The sequence below is a fragment of the Hippopotamus amphibius genome, chromosome 10 (assembly GCF_030028045.1).
Source record: "Hippopotamus amphibius kiboko isolate mHipAmp2 chromosome 10, mHipAmp2.hap2, whole genome shotgun sequence".
In the NCBI taxonomy this organism is placed as follows: Eukaryota; Metazoa; Chordata; class Mammalia; order Artiodactyla; family Hippopotamidae; genus Hippopotamus; species Hippopotamus amphibius.
The window spans coordinates 113,256,162-113,276,186 of NC_080195.1; the positions used below are offsets into that span (position 1 = coordinate 113,256,162).

Below are 20,025 nucleotides of genomic sequence, written 5' to 3' on the forward strand. Positions count from 1 at the left end.
GGAAGTAGAGTCTTGATTGGGGACAGATCCCACAACAGGCCCAGGGAGGGGGTCTAACGGTTGACTTAGGCATGCAAGGGTCATGGTTGACGTAGAGAAGAGCTGCTTCTATGGGGTGGTAGGTTCCAGTGAGAACAGGAGGCAAGGATTTGCCCTCAACTCTTTTAGGAGCTTTATTGTAAAAGGAGTGCAGAGAAATGGGGCCGAGGTGGGAGGAAGATGTGGGGTGAAGAAAGTTGTGTGTCATCTTTCTTAAGATGGGAAATATTGCATCCTGCTTCTACGCACGTGGCAGTGGTCATGGCAGAGAAGGGAAAGACTGACGATGTGGAGGAGAGACAGGGGAGTTGGGGGTGTGTTGTCCTGAGTGGGCAATGGAGTGGGTCCGGTGTCTGTGGAAGAGGCTGGAATTAGGAAGAGGTGGATCTGTCTCTACTTTTGCCGTATCCGCCGTATTTAATAATAATACACAAGAGCTCCCACATGTGTGCTGGAGATTTTGCCAAGGTCAATATGTTGCTTTTTTTTTTTTTTTTTTTTTTGCCAAGTTTTGGTCTCTCCCATCTCTAAAATGTTCTGGAAGGCTGTTCTATACCCTAATTAGGTAAACATCTGTATTTCGCTGGCATAGACGCAAAAGAGGGATGCATTGGTCATTTCTCTTCTGGGCTAGCATTCTTTCGGAGTATCTGGACGCCATAAAAAATGTGGAGATTTAACGTCTTTCCTGAAAGGAATTTACTTGCAAGGGCTTTAAAAAATCTTTTTAGCAGAGAATGGTATCTTTGAATACCATATGCCTATTAAAATACTTTTTTCGTCCTTGCAGGTTTAGTGAGAAAAAAATCATCAAAGCCTTTTATGAATCACATAGAAATAGTCTGTTTCTTAAATGGCTGGACTGAAATTAGCAAAGAGTAGTGAATCTGAAAACAATGGCATTTTTGTATTATATGTTCCAAGTTTGGACTGATCAGATCAGTATGCAAAGAGGTTCTGTAAAATGGAGAGACCATTTTAGATTTTGAGCAGATGTCATTGTAAAGGCTGGGTCACAGCATTTTCTACGGAGATGAACCTGAGGAATCATAGATTCTCAGTTATTACCGTTAACATAGCCACGTACAGGCATCAGTGCTGCTAGACGGTGTGTATACCCTTGTGATACTTAGGACTTAAATCACATTTTCTGCTTTCAAAGCACTTAGCGATAGTATTGTACGTGCATTTTCACTACACGTCCATGGAGTTTATTTCGAGTCAACTCCGGGAGGCCAACCTCACAAAGCAGTTTGGCCAGGTCGGTTTTAGATCCAGTGCAGTTATTATGTCGTCATCTGTATTCCCAGTGCAAAATAATATGATGGGCGGTCCATGTCTCTATTAGGAAATTTATTTTCCTAATTCAGAGTCTTAAAATCGATTATAGTACCATGACAAATAGCATTATAAGCAGAAGGATTTTTTTTTTCTTTAAGAGTATTGATTGGCATGAGAAAGGGCTTAGAAATTAAACTTTTAATTCAGTGGAAACACCTCAAATAAGTCATCTATAGTTACATATGCTTTATTCCTCTCCAGTCCTATATCCAAGTCAACAGAGACTGGACCCCGTTACAGAAGAGAAGGCCGGATTGAACCTGATGTACCCCCCCGAAAAAAAAAATAATAAAAAAAAAAAAAAAAAAAAAAAAGAAGAGAAGGCCGGTCTTAGGTCTGAATGTTAGGTGAGGAATCCCTTAAGGGGCCCCACATCTCCTGTCTCCATGGCCGGGGTCTGTGGTCTCCACTCGCTAAATATTCTTTGAAAAAAAATGAATCTTCCCAAGAGAACCGAAATAGGATTCTGAAGAGATATTTGAACACCTATGTTCATAGCAACGCTATTCACAGGAGCCAAAAGGTGGAAGCAACCCAAGTGTCCATCGATGGATGAATGGACAAAAAAAAAGTGGAAAAGACATACAAGGGAATATTATTCAACCTTAGAAGGGAAGGAAATCCTGACACCTGCTACCACGTGAATGAAATTTGAGGCCATTATGCAAAGTGACATCAGCCAGGACAAATACTGGATTCCACTTACATGAGGTCCCTAGAGGAGTCAAATCTGTAGAGACAGAAAGTTGAGTGGTGGTTGCCAGGGGCTGGGGGAGTAGGGAATAGAGAGTTAGTTGCTGAGTGAGTACAGAGTTTCTTTTTTGCTTTTAATTTTATTTATTTATTTTTGTCCGCACCTGGTAACATGCAGGATCTTAGTTCCCTGACCAGGGATTGAACCTGGGCCCCCTGCAGTGAAAGTACAGTCTTAACCACTGGACCGCCAGGGAAGCCGCTAGAGGGTAGAGTTTCTGTTTGAGATGATGAGAAGTTCTGGAGACGGTTGGTGGGGATGGTTGCATGGTAATGTGAAGGTCGTAACTCTTCTGAACTGTACACTTAAAAATGGTTAAGGTGCTAAATTTCATGTTATGCATCTTTTACTACAATTAAAAAATGAACCTGAATACCTAGAATAATAGTGAGGAGTAGCCATTTTCTACTAATAGTAACTGGCTATCTTGCCTGTTGCTGCAGTGAGTGTATGTGCCTTATCTTTATTTTTTCCACATTTTCTGAAAATTGTAACAATATTTGAATGCTGGGAACCGGGATGAAGTTAATCCTGTGTCTTTCTTCTGCGAGTTCAGATCGGAAATGGCTTTCCATTCGAAGTTATCAACTCTTGAGCAAAAGGGAAAATTTAGTGAAACCCCAGCAATGTCTTGAGGGTTAAGACATTACGACTTTGATGAGAATCTGTTTAAACTCTTTTGAAAAATGTGCAGGGAGAACCAATTTTTAGCTAAAATGATGTCCCCTAAAACCCCTGGAAATGTGTAATGGGTTTTAGAGGGACTGGCTTTAATTATCTCTGGGAAAGAAAGGTCTAACTTACCCTAACAGAAGTTTCCCTCCTTGGCCCCTCCCCCAACAATCATGAAAATATGGAGACAGACCTGCTTTTGTCCTTTTTTAATAGTGCTGTCTGAGAAGCAGTTGGGCATGACTTTTCCTGTCTGTGGGAAAAAGGATCATTATGTGTATTGGCACACATGAATGTGGTCCATCCAGACTCGTGACTCTCATCGGGTCTGTTTCAGTATCCCCCTTGATTGTTCATTCGGTGGGATCGCATCCTGCCAGCAGGTAAAGTGTGTCACCTCAGAGGTCCCCGGGGCCCTGACATCCTTGATAGAAGGGGTGCCCCTGTGTTCTTTCTCTGCCTCCCTAGCCCCTTCCTGAGTTTGCCTGCAAAGAGGGAAGGGCTGGCCAAGCAGGTGGAAGCATGCAGCCTACCTGTCTCTGAACATCCCCTTGCAAACTTAGAAGCACTTTCTGGCTCCCGGCTCTTACTTCCAGAAACTTGGTGGACGTGAGGCTGCTCACGGCAGCCCCCTTGTAGTCCCTGCTTGGTTTCTATGTCCAAGAGGCAGAGAACCAGGCCCTGGCTGCTGTGATCCCTGGAGACAATGCCGTGATGTGTAACCTCTTGGCAAACAACCAGGTGCCTTCTTCAGGTGTGACGTCGGCCACTCTGTGAGCTCTGAGCCCAGAGGTGAAGTGGCTCCCGGTTCTGGCCCTGGCTCTGCTGGACCCGGAGCAGCCCTGGGTGTGAGATTACACCCTTGGACTTGTGGGCAGATGCTGTCTCTGATTCTCAGCAGCCTAAACAATGGCTGGAGCCTTGGACCATTAAGTGAAACAATCCCAGGGTCTGCTCTCACATGCAAGGATGACACTCAGAGATGGAGACTCCCAGAGGCAGCTGGCTGAGGGCAGTGGGCTCAGAGGATTATTTTCTCTTCTTTCTCAAGCGTATGCTAATGCTATTGCTACACCACTGTTAAAAATTGTCCTCAGAGCCCAGAAGACCCCGGAACTCACCAAAACCCTGGGGAGGGCTTAGACCCTGAGAAAACCCAGGCCAGAGAGCAAAAACTAACTGGACTTAAGTCTCTTGGGACAGGATGGCCTCAGCGATGTTTGGGCACTGTTCATTCATTCAGCAACCTTTATTGAGCACTCACTGTGTGCCAGGCACCGTCCTCAGAGCAAGGGACACAAAGACATGGGTGAGCCAGGGAGGTGGAAGGGGAAAGAGGAACATGGACACTTTTAGGAACATTCTGGGAGTAGAATAGATAGGACACACCACCTCCAGGGTGGGGAAGAAAAGGCTGGGTGAGTGAAAACCACCTTCCTGGCCCTGGGATCAGAGCGTTCCCGGTGGATCTCGTTCCAGCCAAGTGCAGGTGCTACCAACACAGGGCGCCCCCGACTGTTTCAGCCCATGGTCACGGCCATCTGGGCATCGCCTGGTGCAGGACCAGCCGCTGTGCACAGGGGCTGCTAAACACAGTGCCCGTTCTGGAGCTTGTGTGCCTCACTTCTGGGCTGCATCCAGACTAGCTGCAGTGTGGAGACTTGCAGTGAAAGTCTGGTGGCGAGTTGGGTGCCTGTCATGTTTGGCACAATGATGTATTTGAGAAGTCAGCCCTGTAGCAAGAGAAAAAGTCGCACAGCCCCTCTTTGAGAATTTGAAGCACCCCAGTGTGCCAGGCATTATTCTGGGTGCATCACATGTACATGAGCTCAGAGCTACACTCTCTATCATCTTACCTTACCGATGGAGACACTGAGCTCACACATGGTAGTTTACTTAAGGTTCCACGGCCAATAGGACGGTCAACTGAAAAAAAAAGAGTTGAGAGTTATGTTTTATTCGGCAGACAAAACTGAGGACCTGAGCCCAGGATGCAGCCTCTCAGATCGCTCTGAGGGACTGCTCCGAAGAGGTCAGGGAGGAGCCAGGATATAGAGGAGTTTTTTCAACAAAGACCAGGTAGTAGGAGCATCAAAAGATGACTGTTAATTAAAGAAAACCGGACATCTCAGGTTAAGGAATTTAGCTCTTTTCTGTGTATGGGAAGATGCAAGAGTCTGGGCTCCCTGAAATCATTCCTTTGATATGCACCTCAGCCGTCTGGGGCCAGTGTCCTGTGCTTTCTCATCCTGAGTCCCCTCAGGGTGCACCGTGGAGGTGGCTTCAGTGTCTGAGGATTTGATGCCAGACATCCCGTTTCCATCCTGAGTTCCCTCAGGGCTCACCTTCGGGGTAGCTATAATGTCATGGCTTGATGGCTATAACATCCTTTGTTTACTGATATGGGCAGGCGATATTTTTCATTCACAGGAGGCTAAGCCAGGGTTCAAATCCAGGTCTAAACAGATGCTAAAGCTGGTATTTTTTTCTTGCTACTCTGCTTTAGAGAAAGTGTGGGGTGTATCCTGGAGCCGCAGGTAGAAAGTGAACTTGAAACCAGCACCCCATGAATGGAGATAGCTGCATTTGTAGGTGTGTGATAAAATCTCCCCCTGACTTAGAAATCCAGCCTTTCCACTCATCCTAACTGGTATGGGTTGTTTGAAAAGTTAGAAAACTCCATCACAGAGCAGCTCCTCCCTCCAGTAACTGGCCCATCGCCCCAGTGACCGGTTTCAGCTGCAGAGGTAGTGGCAGCTCCCATATCCAGAGGATTCTGATTTCAAGGTGACTTTTAGTTTTCTTGAACAAGGACCCCCACACTAACCCTCTTGCAGCCTACAACCTCTGCGGCCAGTCTCAGCCTGCCAAGCCCTAAGCATTCGGTGGAAAACTGCCACCACGTTCGGATTAGACAGCAAAGCCAGTGCCCCTCCCTCTCCTCAGCATCCTTTTGGCAGTTGGGGTTTTCCCAGGAGCCAGGGAATCCATCTGCAGGCCTCTGGACTGTGTTTTTCTAGTAAAAACCCCGTCTGCAAGAGGGAAGCGTGCCCACACGCACACACACACACACACACACACAGCCTGAATAGATTGTATAATCAAGCCCCTCATAACTAACTTCTGTAACATCTGTTTGTGTTAAGTGGAGCCCTTTGAAAATGATTTTTTTTCCTTCTCTATAAAAACAACCTTAATTTTAGAACATGGAGAAATGGCGCGTGGCAATTATTTTTGCTTCCTTCGACAAGACGTGTTTAAGTAAATGAGATTCATTTCCAGAATTGAAGCCCTGAAAGAACCTGATTAACAAGATCAGTGCCTACAATCACACGGAACGACTGTGGGCAAACAGCCCCGCGGAGGCAGGCGGAAAGGACCCCGCCGCTGTGGGTTCTGCTTGCCGGCAGGCTTCAGCAGATGGGCTGTTAATGTCATTAGGAATCGTTGTGTTAAATGAGCCATTATTTAACTGATCGGCTCATTTTCCTATCTATTAACCTGCTGAAAAAGAGGCAGTGATATCTGAGAAATCTCAGGCTGTTAATCCCTAACTAGACGCGGAAACAGTTCTTCCCTTTAATGCAGTCTTTTTACCTTATTACAGCAATTAGCAAATGGCTTTCAGTGGGGCTGTTGCCCACTGCATCCACAGAGGGCTGAGGACGGACAGTGGAAGACGTGCACAGTCTGTAGGTTGGTGTGGGAGCTCCTCCAATGGATATTTGGTCTCTAGGGGCACATGAGGCGAGGCTTGTGCAAGTCAACCTTCCCAGGTTCTCTCTACGCCAGACACAGGTGGGGGCAGGGCAGTGAGGAAGGACGAAGAACGGTGATACGGGGCAGCGCTGCAGGGAATCCTGGCGGCGCAGGGCACACTCAGAGCCGTCCACCTGGGCATCAAGGAAGTGGAAGCTTCACCCATCGGCTGGACCCCAAATGGGGGTCCAGGACTGCTCGCAGGAGGGAGCATTCACTCCTGGGCACTTCAGGCCTGCCCTGGCTGCTGGTATGATTAAGGCTTTACTGGAGGTCAGACAGGGCTGGGAAGGAACCACACTGCGCCTTGGATGCTGGAAGAACCCCGGCAGCTGAAGTGAATGTCGGGGCATGTGGAGGGTTGCCAACAACCTGCCCCCCCATCATCTCACTCCTAACTCTGCTTAGCCTTGGATATTTAAGAGGAAGCATGTGATTGTTTTATATAGCAACGAGGAAGTGAAGTTAGCCACCCCAGCCAATTCTAGAAAAGCTACGTAAAGTCTGTGCACAAATGTATCAGGAGTCTGGCCCGATGAACTCTCCCCAGCTTCTTGGCAGTTCTGCCTTCTTTATCAGTTTTCCACTCCTAGGTGGAGCTCATGTGTATTTCTTGCCCATCCTATGGACCAGGCCATTAGCGAATTCCTATCAGAGGTCGTCACTATGGAGATTGTTCCAAAGACTAAGAAAAAGGGCTTCACCCTCAAGCAGCTTACAAGCTCACGGAGAGGAAAGACGTGCACCTTGGAGAAATGAGAGGCCAGTAAAAGGCATCAGACAAGCAAGGGGGCCAAAAACCAGGGCATGGCTGTTAGGGGAGGGGAATGGATCAGGGCTGCCATTGAAAGGCTTTTTGAAGGTTGTAGGACTGCCTGGGTCTCAAAGACAGCACTGTGTTTGATTTGCAATTAACCTTCGCCAGCCAGCAGAGAGCATGAGAGCTGGCTTATAATTGTATGAAAACAAAAGGAGGAAAACAAAACCCCATAAAATGTTCCATTCTAAAAACAAGTAAGCTTTGTCTAAGCAGAGCAAGGCATGGCGATAGAGTCCTGACTGTCCCCTAAAGGAGTCTTCCTGGAGAATCTGCTAGCTTCAAGCCTCTCCAGAACAAGCCCTTGGCCAGCAGTTCCTTGGGATGTCATGGAGTTTGTGTCAGTGGCCACCAATGACCGACCTGTCTCCCAACCTCCTGCTGAAAGTTGTGTGTGTAACCAGCACTAGCATTTATTATTCAATTCATATGACTGCATTTACTCCTCACAGGCATCCCGTGAAAGTGGTTCGTCATGTGCTTCCTGGATGAGGGAGCAGAGGGGCGGGACGGGAGGAGGACTGCCCGGCACAGGCTCCTGAGTGGTGGGCTGCCACTTGGTCCTGGGCCCTGCATGCTCTGTCACTGCTTAGCAAAGTAAAGAGCAACAGTGACATGAGGACAGGACTGCCCTCCTGACTTGGAGAAAAAAAAACTGTTCACTTGTGCATAAAGGCTATCCTCATTTCACAATTATTTTATAAAATCTTGTTCTGCAAGTTTGACTGGGGCTGCTGAAATTGGAGAATATTGTCAAAGAAGCATCCTCCAAAGAAGAAAGTCTTTATTTGGAGGGTAATAGGATTTTCACACCTTGTCTTTCTTGTCTTTTGGAAGAGGTCATCTAACATCTTTGACCATCTCCACATTTTGTGTATAATTAGTCAGTGAGCCTTGCAGGTTGCTTTTATACCGGTAATAAACACATTCAGTTTGCCTGGAATGGGCATTTTTCCTACTTAATCTCCATTCAGTGAAAATCTCTCAGTCCCTGACTTTTTCATTTATTCAACCACTGTTCATTGAGCACCTAGGACACCCTGGGCACTGTCCAAGGTTCTGGATGGAGGAAAGATGCTGAACCACATGTGGGCCACACTCATGGCGATGTCCTGTGCTCGGATGTCCTCTGGAGAAAACAGCCTCCAGTGTGAAAATGACGCACAGTGGGGACCCACTTCTTCCATAAAAGGGCCCCTGAGACCCGGACGTTGGCAAAAAGATTGGAGCAGCGAAAAGCCAGTGACCATCAGAATAAAGGACCCTCTTTCCTTGTGCAGACAGATTTTTGTCCTCATTTCTGTATTCTGGAAGAAATGGAATGTGGGTTCTACGGGAGGCTGCTTAGTACAGGGAAGGAAGTGGGGACTTCCAGCTCTCAGCCGCACTTCTGCATTTCTTGTAAAGCAGGGATGATGTTTCTTACGCGCTTCTGAGTCATTTTCAGTTGTGCTTCACAAGTGCAAAACATTTCCTGAATTTGTGTGTATTTTCAGTGTCCCATTTTGGGGCTGGACGACGTGCTCTGGGGTTAGACTGTTGCACATACTTGAAGTTGAACCCAAGGAGGCAGGAAATGATGTTGGAAATTCCCCAGATAAGGACGCAGCAGGGGATATTCTGTGTGTGGAGTGGGGTGAGGCATTTTCCTGTCAGTAGTTTCAGGGTGGATTCTATAAAATTTATAGAGCAAGTGACAGTATTTTTTTTCTTTGTGGTTGAGACGAAGACTTGCAAAGGGAAAGTCATGGCCCTGGCAAGAAGTCAACTTGAGGAATGTCCATTTCCAGGTCATCACACAGAAAAAAGGTATTGGAGGCTCAGAAACATTACTTGAAACCCAACTCAGAGCGTTTACCGCTCCCTAGAAATCCATTCTTTGCCTGGCTTTGTGGCTGCCTCCTTTATTGGAGTGGTCTCCCGCCTCAAATCCTACGCTCCAGGAAGAGCCGGGGTGGTGACCACCTTGGCTGAGCCGTGACTCCAAATTGAATTTCCTCAAAAGTTGGCTCCTGCTGAAACAGCTGGCGACTGTGACTGTGCCCAACTCCGGGCAATTAGAAGTCGTCTGTGTAAAATAATGCCATCTATGTTCGGGTGTAACTTTCTGTGTTTTGTGTCGCCTGCCTCTGCGAGGAGGGTCCGTGTGCGGTGTGGCAGAAGTGAGGATGGGGCTGTGTAAGAGGACTTGGTTCTGATGTGATGCAGAGGCTGTGGGTGGAGTTACACACCGGGGAGAGCAGAGTGAAATGTCTTCAGAGAAAGTCCCCAGTCACTGGGGCAGTGATGCCCGGGACAGTAGTCCTGTGTCTGCTTTGCCCGTAGCTGGTTGTACCGGAGTGTTGGGTGTGGATGTGGAGTGCCAGCCTGGGGACCTGGGCGGCCAGGTGGCTGGCCTTTCCACACACATCTTGCTGGGCTGCTGGTGCATGTTTGCCAGAGAGACCCAGGAAAGTCTTGTGAAAACGGCATGCTTTCCTGACTGCCGTGAGCCTTTCTGGGTTTGTTTTCTTTTTTTTCTCCTTCTTCATCTACTTTCCCTCAAGCAACTTTAAAAGCTCATCTTGCCTACAGGAACCATTTAAATCCAGGATGTAAAGACAGGGCTGAGGATGCAGGGCCATGTGAGTTACATATATTATGAGGTCAGCTTAGACCATGTCTTCTGTCAGGACAATGAACTTCTTTCCAGTGATGGGTGAGGTTCTGGGCCTTGCTGATTTTCCATTGCCCATATATGATATTGTGATTTGTATGAAGAAGTACATATTTACACAAAGAAATATATATTTGATCTTTGTCCCAGTTCCTGGCACAGGGCTCCGGAAACTCTCAGGACTTCCTCGATAAGGGTGATAAAGGTGTCTTTTGTTTTTCATAACAGGTCCCTTTCAAGCACAGCTGAGTTATGTCAATGAGCTGGCTGTTGGAAAGCCCCGAAGGAGGGACACCCAACCCTGAGAGTAGAGAGTTGGAACTTTCAGCCTCATTTCCAGGGAGGGGAGAAGGGTTAGTCACCAATGGCTAATGATTTAATCAATCATCCTTACAGATGAGACCTCCAGAAAAATCCTAAATGGCAGAATTAAAGCAGAAAATGTGACAGAGTAAGTGGTGGGATTAAGAAAAAATGTATATCATTGGATATAAATGAGATAAACCCATCTCTTAAAAGGATTGAAGTTAAGGAGATTTTTAAAAAAAACGTGCAGAGACTCTGCTATGAGTGCCCACTGGAAATTAGAGTATTTAGGAGCAGAAAGAAAGGGAGGACTCTGCCCGGTAGGAATATCTGGCCCAGCCTGGTTGACCTGCAGGCAGATCTCTATACCTAATTTTCCCTGTTACCAACTGTTCAATGGTACATGTGAGGATTCCTCGGTGTCCCCAGTTCCCCTCCAGTAAAATCCAAGTTCATGCAGATTGACGTGTGCCCTTGACATGTTTATGAGAAATTCAGGTCAAACCCAATGCAATCCAAGCCGTGGCTTGGTAGCTTGGGCCGTTGAATGTCAAATATTTGAATGGAGAACAAGATAATGTATATTTTTTAACTGCGTTCTATCTGAAATCGATCCAAACATGTCTGTCGTGAGGTCCTGCAACTTTTCTAGTGACTATGTGTTTGTAAATGGAATGAAGAGAGTTCCTTTCCTAAAGTTACGATGCATGAAGGGGCACTTAACGTCTTTTTGTTCAGTGTGAGAAACCCCCAAACACGTCGAACAGAAGGAGCCAGACCTTCCTTTCGCTTCCCCGATGAAACCCCCACAGGATGCCATTTATATAATGTCCAGGAACTGGCGAAATCAATCCGTGTTAATAGGAGTCAGAAAGTGGTTGCCTCTGAGAAACGGGAGGGATTGACTGGAAAGGGGTGTAAAGGGACTCTGGGGAATAATGGGAATTCTTGTATTTTGGTTTGGGGAGAATACCTTGTCAAAACTCACTGGTGGAAAGTCCAGGCTCTTCCGTTTTTATTTGTGTGTAAATGATAACTCGTGAAAATAAAAAACCAAAAAACCAAAAAAGGTGGTACCTCTGACAGGTGTTCCCAGGTGCTGTGCAGTAGAGATGAGGGACACCACTGCCAGGAGGAGGCTGGGGAGGTGTCCTGGGTGGGGGGGGATGGGGATTTCCAAGTGAGATTGGAGAGGCAGGAGGAGGACCACCCCCGCCAAGTGACAAACGCGGCCAACAGCCCAGGGCGAGCTGGTGACCCCGGCTCTGCCTGGCTACCAAGTACCAACAGCTGAAAAAGGAAGTCCTGCTTATCTCACCGAATGCATCTTTTAAGGTTTGGTGCACGTCTGAGGCAACACTGACCCCCCGCTCCCCGTGCAAGCTTCAGGATGCACCGTGTTCAGGGTTCAATTTTCTAACAGCTTTTAAAAAATATTTCTAATCCATGTGAGTTTTTTCCAAGTAATAAACAGTTCTTGATACTTAATTTTTAAAAGAAGTATTCAAGGGAGTTGCCTTACTCAAGTAACCTGATGTTTCTCTGTTTTTCCCTTAAACATAAAAGCTGCAGATACTCGTTGACACTGGAAGCAGCAACTTTGCGGTGGCTGGGGCCCCGCACCCCTACATCGACACGTACTTCGACGCGGAGCGGTGAGTGATGGGCGCGTGCCTGGCGTGGCCGGTCCGGGGGCACCACACACACACTTCGAAACACACTGGGAGAAGGCAGCCACAAGAAGGTTTCATTTTAAGGGGGATAATGGTCATGCATGTATTTGTGTATGTGTGTCTGTCTATCTGTGTGTGTATATGTAGATATCTGTGAGTGTGTGTGAATGGTGGCGTGCATATTGGTATATACATGTATGCATTTGTGTATGTGTAGATATCTGTGTGTCCGTGCACATGGTGGTATATAGATTTGTGTATATATGTGTGTATTTATGCCTGTGTGGGTATCTCTGTGTACGTGCGTAGGGCTGTGTGTATGTTTGTGTATATACGTGTACATTAGTGGATGTGTAGGTGTCTGAGTGTACGTGCGCGCGTGTGTAGTGCGCATGTGTGGCATGTGTAAACGCATACGAACATTCCAGATAAACCCACAGGAGGATTCTCCGAACAGCCATGGTGCCCTTTCATGAGCCCTGCTTTATAGAAGTTGGAGTCAGACAGGAGTTTTGTAGTCAGACCTGAGTTGCAGGGAGCATGTGACCCTCTGACATGTGTTGAGCCCCTCGAGTCCTGAAGTGGAGGTGGACCCGAGCAGAGTGGGGGGCTTTGGGGGTGAGTGTGAGGCCATTCCGGGCGACAGCCTGGAGTTGCTTAGAGAGCCACCTTTGTGTCACCCCAGAGTTCCGTGGCGTCGGTCAAGGTGTGGCTCACTGAAACCGTTCCTGCACCGGGAGGGGTTTCTGGCGACAGGGATGCATGACTCACTTGGAAAGGATGCCTTGTGAGCACAGAGCGCTCAGGCCTGAGACGGGCTGCCAGCCAGCGCTTGTGGGCGGTGTGGTGAGGAGGGAGGAGCCCAGATACAGGGCTCTGGGAGAAGGCCAGTCTGTGGGTCCAGGCCCCACGACCCTGGGCCCTGGGGAGCTCTGGGTGGGCTCCAGGGAGAGCTGCCAGGTCCTCGAGTGTCAGCGTTCATCGCTGGAGGAGCCCACGGGGTCAGAGGCACTATCTCCCGAGCACCTACTGCCGCCCTCATGCTGTGCACATTTTAATTCCACATCAACTTTTGTGACCCTAAGATTTAAAGTCCGCCGATAAAACGAGTCAGCTGACATGTGGTTTGCTTTTTCCGGTTGTGAGCAGGCATGTCACATTTCCCTGCTGCAAATCCTTTGTGTCTTTCCTTTCTCACGTTCCTTACCCACGCTCTTTTGTTCCGGGGAATAAACCCCAACTTTAGTTGGGGGAAAATAAGAAAGGAAACATGGGGGGAAAGTAACGACTGGGAGAGTTCAGCAAATTCCGGGCAGCAACCGTAAGGCAGGAGACCTTATAAAGAAGTGCCCGTCTCTCTTCTCGCCATGCGTCTTGGTGTCCATTTTGGCGGCACAAAGAAGTTTGATCTCCTTGTTCGTCCAGCTGGAGGGGAGGGGTGGCTGGTGCTACGGGGGCCTCTGGGGCTACGGTGATAACTGGTTGGCCCCTCCTTCAAGGAACCTGTAGCTTAGTTTATGACTCAGTGTGTTGATAACGTTTTATCACTGAAGTTCCGGATGAAACTCCTGGCTCGTGATTGCTTTGTGAAGACGAATGTGTGCCCTGACGTTGTTACTGTGATGTCCGATGCCTGTGAAGCGGGGCGAGGGGTGTGCAGCCAGGGGAAGGAGGTAGACTTTTGACTCAAATTGTGATTCGTCCAAATCCTCTGCCCCAAACAGCCCCTTCCCCTCAACCACTTCATCATAGAATAGAATCTGGAGTCCGTCCAAACCTCTCATTTTTGTTCACGTAGTATAGGAGGTCTGGGAACCAAGAGACTGGCCCAAGTTCAGGCTTCTAGAACGAGAGGTGCCCAAACTTCAGTCCCTGCCTCACCTCTATAGAGAGAGTGCTTTGTAATGCCCTGACGTGAAATGCAAATGTAGTATAACTTACCTTCATATGTAATTCTAAATGCCCTGATGCAATGTGCAGGGGCTGGGGGTGGATAAAAGGAGGTAATTTATAGGACGGTGATCAGTACCTCAATATGTAAACACCCTGGGTGGGATACACGTGAAGTTGGAGGATGCATGAGGCTGTAAGCATTGCCCCAGCCATGTAGTGCCCAGTGCAGACTGACAAATTGGATTAAAATAGACTCAGACACCCAGAGCAGCTTGGTTTAGTGATGTCAGTTTCCCAGATCAGCGAAGAACTTTGGTAAAGTTCCCCTCCCGGAAGTATCACCTTCTTCCATTTACACAGTAGTTGCATTCTAGAAAATGCAATGTATATTAAACTATGTAAAAGATGTTTATCTTGGTGGCTAAGCAACCCTAGCCTTATGTTTTTTCCACTACAAGGCTCTTCCTAGTCTATACATTCACTCACTTTCCCCACTCCTACCAGGGACTCTGCCTGCTGTGGAGACGGAGCAGACATCCCTGGAGCTCAGTGACACCTGTAACAGTTTTCCTCCCCAGAGCAATTTTGTTTTGCATCACACATCTGTAGACACGTGACACAAGAGAAGAAAATAACAGTACAGCACAGTAAAAGCAAGTTCGAGTGATGTGTATATCCACTTTATAGATTTAAATGTGCAAATCTAACACCATGGGCGGGTATTTCCTTCCCAGTAGGTAAATGCCACAGACAGGGGCCAATAAAGGTCAGAGTGCACTTTCAACCCAGTCACCCTTTTGTTGTGAAGATGCAGTTATGGAAACATTTAAAGGTAAATAATAAACATTACAAATATTGAGTACAGTGTCATTTAATACGTGTACAATATTTAATTGACAGTAGACAACTGCGGTTCTTTCTCACTTGCCTTCTGCTTTGTTCATGGTTGGGTTGGACTATAGTTCTCTTTCAGCCTTCAGTGGGACACACCCCTCTAACCTTTCTGCTAGCTGGATTTGGGTTCAGGTGGCAGAAGGCTCTGGTCTTTCATACTTAAAAGATTGAGCTTCTCTGGCTCCTTTGCACCTGATTTAATGTGAAGACTTTGGGAACATGCATAGGCCATGACGGCCAAGCCTGCCCTCCTGCTAACCCCACAGGAGAATTCAGGACTCCCTCCCAGCTTCCTGAGCACTCAAGGTTCTCATCTGTGAGTGAATAGAGAGAGAAATAGCAGCACCTGCCACCGTGTAGCGGAAGCCCTAGACTCCCCTGCTTTGTCAGTTTCATCCCACTGGCACCTCCATCATTCAGACTTCGACCTGCCCTCCTCGTTTGCAAGTATTATTGAAATGTACTTAGTACCAGAAAAACATGACCCATTTTGGGCCTCTAGCCCTGGTGCTGCCTTTCTTTTAAGGAGATCTCTTCTTCACTAAGGCTATCAGGTTTCTTCTTATCTGAATCAAATGCGCAACATCCCATTTCTGAGTTGTTGGCAAGTTCTGTTCCATTGATGGCATCTCTACTAACACGTGTTTTGCAGGTTAAACAGTTGCTTAGATTTACATTAACCTTTCTTTCTCTCCTTTCCTCTGTTTTTTTCTCCATGCTTCTCATAGGCTCATGTCAACACAGATTTATTATTGTAAAGACATGAACTATAATTTACATAGTAAATTATGTGTACGATTGATTTGTCTGATGCTTTCAGCTGACTTTGGAGTTGGCCTAAGCTACACCTGCCACCGTTGTATCTGATGGAAGCTGAGGGAATGTTCTACCTCCTTTCTCAATTTTTGACAAAGGCTTCTTTTCTGAGATGTAGCTCCCTGCCCTGTGATGCTTCTGTATTTGCTTGTCCCTCTGATCTTTCTTAGTTATAATAAGGTTTCTGGTTGGGTTTGCCAGCCTCTGATTCAAGTCCCCCAGTCTCTGGATCTTCAGGTTTAATTCTTCCTGAAACATGTCCCAGTAATTGGAGATTTGACTTGGGGTTCTTTGACAAGATCCCTTTGATTTATGGAATCAGACGTCAGGCCACCATTAGTCACTTGTGTAGCTCTGTCCCGTCAGGAGCCTTCTTTTCATGGTGGTGAATGTTCCAATGAGTTACTATATAGCAAAAAGACAATCATGTATTTTTTTAGATCTTATTTTTTAGCCAGTAAAATAGCCTCCAGCCAATTGGCTTGATGAGAGATTCAATATCCTTATCCCCCTGATCTTATACTAATCTATTCAGGAAAGTAAGTATATTTTCATTAAAGTGTTTCCTCCTCCTGTAGTCCATCTGGGGTGAAACCCACAGAGTAATTATGGCAAGAGACCAATTTCTTTTCCTCAACTGGTGCTTGTAAGTAGAATTAGGATACTAGAAAGTTACCAGGTAATTTCCTTAGGGCGGCTCAACTGGGCCCTTGAGACCCAGGAACTCATCTTTCCACGTGCTGATGACAGGCGTTTTTGCCTGATTATCTAGATGATTTCTCGAGCCTGCCCACAGCTTGCCCTCCAGGAGGGGTCTTGCCATATTGGAGCCCTGAAGCATTTGTCATTTTTGAGGATGTTGATGACCCTCCAGGATAGGCAGAAGCCCCTGGGCTGGTCAGTGGCCCCATTTACTCAGATCTGGTCACTTCCAGACCTTAGAAGAGTTAGAGGGGTATCTGGTCACCTGGTCCAGGCCAACTATGCCCAAAGGTAGCCCCCAAACTCTGAAATGTGCAGAAGAGCCCCGGGAAGTCTCGGGCTGAGTTTCTCAGGAGACTCAGCATTCCCGGGGTGGGGTGATTTAGGACAGTGGACCCCAATCTTTTTGGCACCAGAGACCGGTTTCGTGGAAGACAGTTTTTCCCCGGGGGTTGGGGGGATGGTTCAGGTGGTGATGCGAGCGATCAGAGGGCAGATGAAGCTTCGCTCACTGACCCGCCGCTCACCTCCTGCTGTGCAGCCCGGTTCCTAACAGGCTGCGGACCAGGGGTTGGGGACCCCTGGTTTGGGAGAACCAGAGCTGACCCCAGGATTCAACTGTTTTGAATTCTGCCCTTTCACCTTTTCACTGTACGTTCTCTGAAAACAGTAGTGGGTTTCTTTAAAATAGTGACGTGTGCTGTGGTTCTTTTCTCCTCAGTTCGAGAGATTTCACTTTTCAATCCTGCACTCCCTGAACGCTCTTATCAGAGGCAGAATGTCTCCTGAATTTGGTTCAAAGTGATTTCGTTGCTGTGAGTAGACTTTTTCCTGTCTACTCACGTCCTCGACAGATGCACCCTGTCTCCGTGCACCCAGAATGGACGCTGCAAAGAATTAGCCAGTCTGGGCTTCGCTCTCAATATAGTTAATTAATGTGCAGAACAGTTGAGAGCCAAAGCATTTGAGTGCCAAGAGGTGGGATGTTAGAACATGAAGATGGAGGAATGCACTTCTTTAAGAAGTCTAGTGCTGGAAACTATACATTAATAACCCTCAGAGCTGCTTATGGTTCGCCTCTGGGATTTCTGCTCTTTGAGATTTAATTCAAGGAACCCAGGGAATATGAGCTTTCTTCTCGCATTGTCTGGAACTGTGCTTTCTCCAAGGGTAGCTACTAGTCACGGTGGCGTTTAAATTCAAATTAATGAATGTTAAATAAAGGTTTATTCTTTAGTCAGACTACCTGGATGGTCCCTGACTTACGATGGTTTGACTTATGATTTTTCAGTTTTACAGGGGTGCCCAAGCAATGCACGTTCAGTAGAAACTGTACTTTGAATTCTGAATGTCGATCTTCTCCCGAGCTGGCGATATGCCCGACAATCCCCCTTTGTGATGCTGGGTAGAGGCCGCCGTGGCTCCCCACCAGCCGCACCGTCGTGAGGGTAGACAGCGGACACGCTGATAACCATGCTGGACCCAGGCGACCCCTCTGTTTCTCACTTTCACTATAATATTCAGTAAGGTGCAGGATGTATTCAATGTTTTATCATAAAATAGACTTTGTATTGGATGATTTTCCCCAACTGTAGGCTGATGTCGGTGTTCTGAACACGGTTAAGGTGGGCCAGGCTCGGCCAGGATGTTCAGTAGGCCAGGTGTATTAAATGCACTTTCCACTTAGCAATAATTTCAACGCACTATAGGTTTTCATTATGTAACCCCATCGTATGTTGCGGAAGATCTACAATCACATTCCGGGTGCTCTGCAGCCATCCATGGCTACTGTATTAGAAGAGTAGATAGAGAATATGTCTGTCATTGCAGAACTTCTATTGGACAGCCCTGGTCCTGGACACAGAAGAACCCCATCTTTTCAAAACCTGGAAGGCTCCTCACCTCCCTAGACTATTTTAACCAAATCTTACCCAAGATTTGCCCCTTTTCCTGGAGGTTGTTGGACTTCAGAATGAGACAGTTTCGGACATTCAGAAAGAGTATCTCCACAGGAACATTTTCTAGAAAAAAAAAAGTCTTACGTTTTCTAATAGCAGTTCATAGATTGAATAAAGGTAGCAAATTATTAGGTAATTATAATAATAGCAGCTCTTTGTGTTGGGTAGTTGCTGTGTTCTGGGATTTTGTTCTAAATGGTTTACAGTATTAACTCTTTTAATCCTTAATATTAACCCCATGAGGTATGGTGCTGTGTTTGTCCCCACTTTTTAGTAGAGGAAACTGAGGTACAGAGAAGTTAAATAATTTGACCTAGGTTCACACATGGCTCCTAAGTGGTTGAAGTACTATTTGACTCCAGACAGTGCACCTCCAACTGCCTCTCATCTCTCTGCAAATGGCACCGAAATATCCAGAATGTTTGCCCACGATGGAAATAGAAAGCTGGTCAGTACCCTGCAGAGGACGTGCTACCTAGATGGTCAGCCTGGTCCAGGCTCTTGTCCGTAACATTAGCAGATTCTAATGTGTTTTCTGTAGGCTGGACAGAGTGAAGATAAAACAGCTTCTCAAGAGAAAGTCATGGTACTCTAGAATGTTTGGGGGGATAGTAAGCTTATAGATCAGGAGTTGGCGAACGAGGGCTGACAGGCTACATCCAACCTGCTGCCTGTTTTTTTTTGTTTGTTTTTTGTTTTTATTTTTTTTTATTTTTATTTTTTTTGGGGGTACACCAGGTTCAATCATCTGTTTTTATACACATATCCCCGTATTCCTCCCTTCCTTGACTCCCCCCCCTTGAGTCCCCCCCGCTGCCTGTTTTTGTAAGTAAAGTTTTATGGGAACACAGACACACACAGTTGTTAATCTGTGACCTGTGGCTCTTCTTCATTATGCTTGCAGAGCAGAGTAGGTGTAACAGCGATCATGTGACCCACAAAAGCTGAAACATTTATTTCCTTGCCCTTTACAAAGAAAGTTTGCCAACCCTGTGCTACATCAGATTCTCTAAGGCTTTCAAAATAATTAGCCTCTTCCATTAGCAGTACGTGTAGTTTGGCAGTCAAATGCCCTACCATGGAGCTGTACCCCCAGCAACTGTGCAGTTTTGAACTTGAGGAATGACCCCACATTGTCAAAAGGGACTGACAGTTCAGTATTTTCCTTGCTTTTCATCCTAATGTGTGCAGCTCCCGTCTGCCAGCCACCACTGGATTCATGCTGGCACTGAAACACCCGCCCTCTGGCGCCTGCATGTCAGTGACCTGACTACGTGCTTTATATGTGAAATTTCTTTTTCAGAAAATAAATGTATTTATTTATGTATGTATTGGCTGCATTGGGTCTTTGTTGCTACACGCAGGCTTTCTGCAGCTGCAGCGAGCGGGGGCTACTCTTCATTGCATGTGCGGGCTTCTCATTGTGGTGGCTTCTCTTGTTGTGGAGCATGGGCTCTAGGCACTCGGGCTTCGGTAGTTGCTGTGCGTGGGCTCAGTAGCCGTGGCTCGCGGGCTTAGTTGCTCCACAGCATGTGGGATCTTCCCGGCCCAGGGCTCAAACCCATGTCCCCTGCATTGGCAGGTGGATTCTTAACCACTGCGCCACCAGGGAAGTCCCTATATGTGTAATTTCTGTTGGGTCCCTTAGAGCTCCAAGTGCCAGGGGTCCACCCACACTTACTTTTCTGTCTGTGCCTGCCCTTGTCAGAAGATGTGTATACATGAAATGTTCACTTAGTGCTGCT

General features: G+C 46.9%; 1 protein-coding gene across 2 annotated transcripts in view; it reads left to right on the forward strand.

Annotated features, from left to right (window-relative positions):
• Positions 1-20,025, forward strand: part of BACE2 (beta-secretase 2) — an 84,707-nt gene that overhangs the window by 21,797 nt on the left and 42,885 nt on the right. For both annotated transcript variants that reach the window (XM_057697196.1, XM_057697197.1), the window contains exon 2: positions 11,911-11,999. In XM_057697196.1, the coding sequence (XP_057553179.1) occupies positions 11,911-11,999 (89 nt within the window). The remainder of the gene's footprint in view (positions 1-11,910; positions 12,000-20,025) is intronic.